This window comes from Perkinsus marinus (assembly GCF_000006405.1).
Source record: "Perkinsus marinus ATCC 50983 genomic scaffold scf_1104296953866, whole genome shotgun sequence".
NCBI lineage: Eukaryota > Perkinsozoa > Perkinsida > Perkinsidae > Perkinsus > Perkinsus marinus.
In genome coordinates, this window is record NW_003208331.1 from 1 (window position 1) to 1,385 (window position 1,385).

At 49.8% G+C, this 1,385-nt stretch overlaps 1 protein-coding gene across 1 annotated transcript; it reads left to right on the forward strand.

Moving 5' to 3' along the window:
- Positions 1 to 214: 214 nt before the first annotated feature.
- Positions 215 to 1,270, forward strand: Pmar_PMAR023164 (hypothetical protein; the record flags this gene model as incomplete). The annotated part of the gene is made up of 1 exon (XM_002776207.1): positions 215 to 1,270. A coding segment is annotated over exon 1 (927 nt), but the record flags the coding sequence as incomplete, so codon positions are not given.
- Positions 1,271 to 1,385: the final 115 nt, after the last annotated feature.

Sequence of the window (1,385 nt, forward strand, 5' to 3'; positions counted from 1 at the left end):
CGAAACTGCATACTATATCCGATGCTAGAGCATCCATGGTGCTCGAACAGTGGGTTCGCTAGACGGTGTCGCGCGCCCCGAAATTACACGAGTGGCACTGGAGCTATCACAAGCTCGGGGCGGTAAACTTAGTGGCGAGGTTGAGAAGTTTATCAGCAGTGCGGTATCGTATGAAGATCAAGATATGATATTCTGTGTTCTGGTCGACTTGGTGCGAGAAGATGCTTCTGCTGACTATAGTACTTTGGTGTCGCTGTTGTTGACACGACTCAAAAATATTAGCGTTGATCGCCTAGCAGAGGATCTCCTCAGTGAAGCTAGCTTGTTGAGATTAGTTTTGAGGATGAGAAAGGGTGAAGTGACTTCCGAGACTCAAGAGTTGATACGGAAATACTGGCAACCCAAATTGTCTTCGGATTCTCGTCAAGAGGTGACCAATGCGGCGAAGGTCATTGAAGCGTTGGGAGGAGGCAAGATTGATCCCAGTGTTGTTGAGAGGTTTTCGAGTATCCGAGAAGGCGATGATGAAGCAGGGGTTGCGTGCTTGTGGAAAATAGAGGCAAACGGTGAAGCAATTGGCCGAGAAAAAGTTGCACAGATTACAGTGGTGAATGATGATACAGCAGACTTGTTCGTCAGCTATGAGGATCTATTGGAGAAAGCGACACTCAGGCTATCAGCGGTGTCTAGAGTGCCAGAACGCGTACTGTCTCAACTAGCGACCAGAGCCACACCCGAGTGGATCCTGACGATTTTAGATTCACCGATTGATCACCCTAGACCGTTGGTCGATTGTGGCTGTACGCGTTTATGTGCATTGAAGTCAGGCGAGATAGATGTGAATCGTCAAACTCGCGAGCTCTTGCAGCGCGGAAGCCTCGAGTTATGGCTATGGGCGCTGCATGTCGATCCTGCAGTCCTCGAGGAAGTGGACACGAGGAGTGTCTACGCTGAAGTAATTTCGATGATTAGGGAGCATCCAATTGACGATTCTACTATTGTCGGGCGAGCGCTCCTTCAACTGGACTTGATAAACTCCGAGTTACTGGGTTGGCGAGTGCTCACGATGCTCTGCATGAGAGGTTTCGAGCCTCTGGATGAAGCGGCGGGTAGATGGTTGCTACCGCAAGTTGGACGAGTGATTTCACCAGTGTTGATTGAGGTTGAGACCGAGGAGAGTCGGAATGTGGATGGTGTAATGGCGCAATACACGGCATCGACAAGAGAGCTTCTGGCCCGGAGAGAAGCTGCTGATGGTTTGAAGACTGAAGTGAGGATCACCTTACCCTCGGATGGCCGATGGCTAAGCAAAGTTCAGTGAGATCTCTCGACTACTTGTTGGTATGAGGCCTCTCGTACTGTGCATGAGTGCTATTGTTATGTTG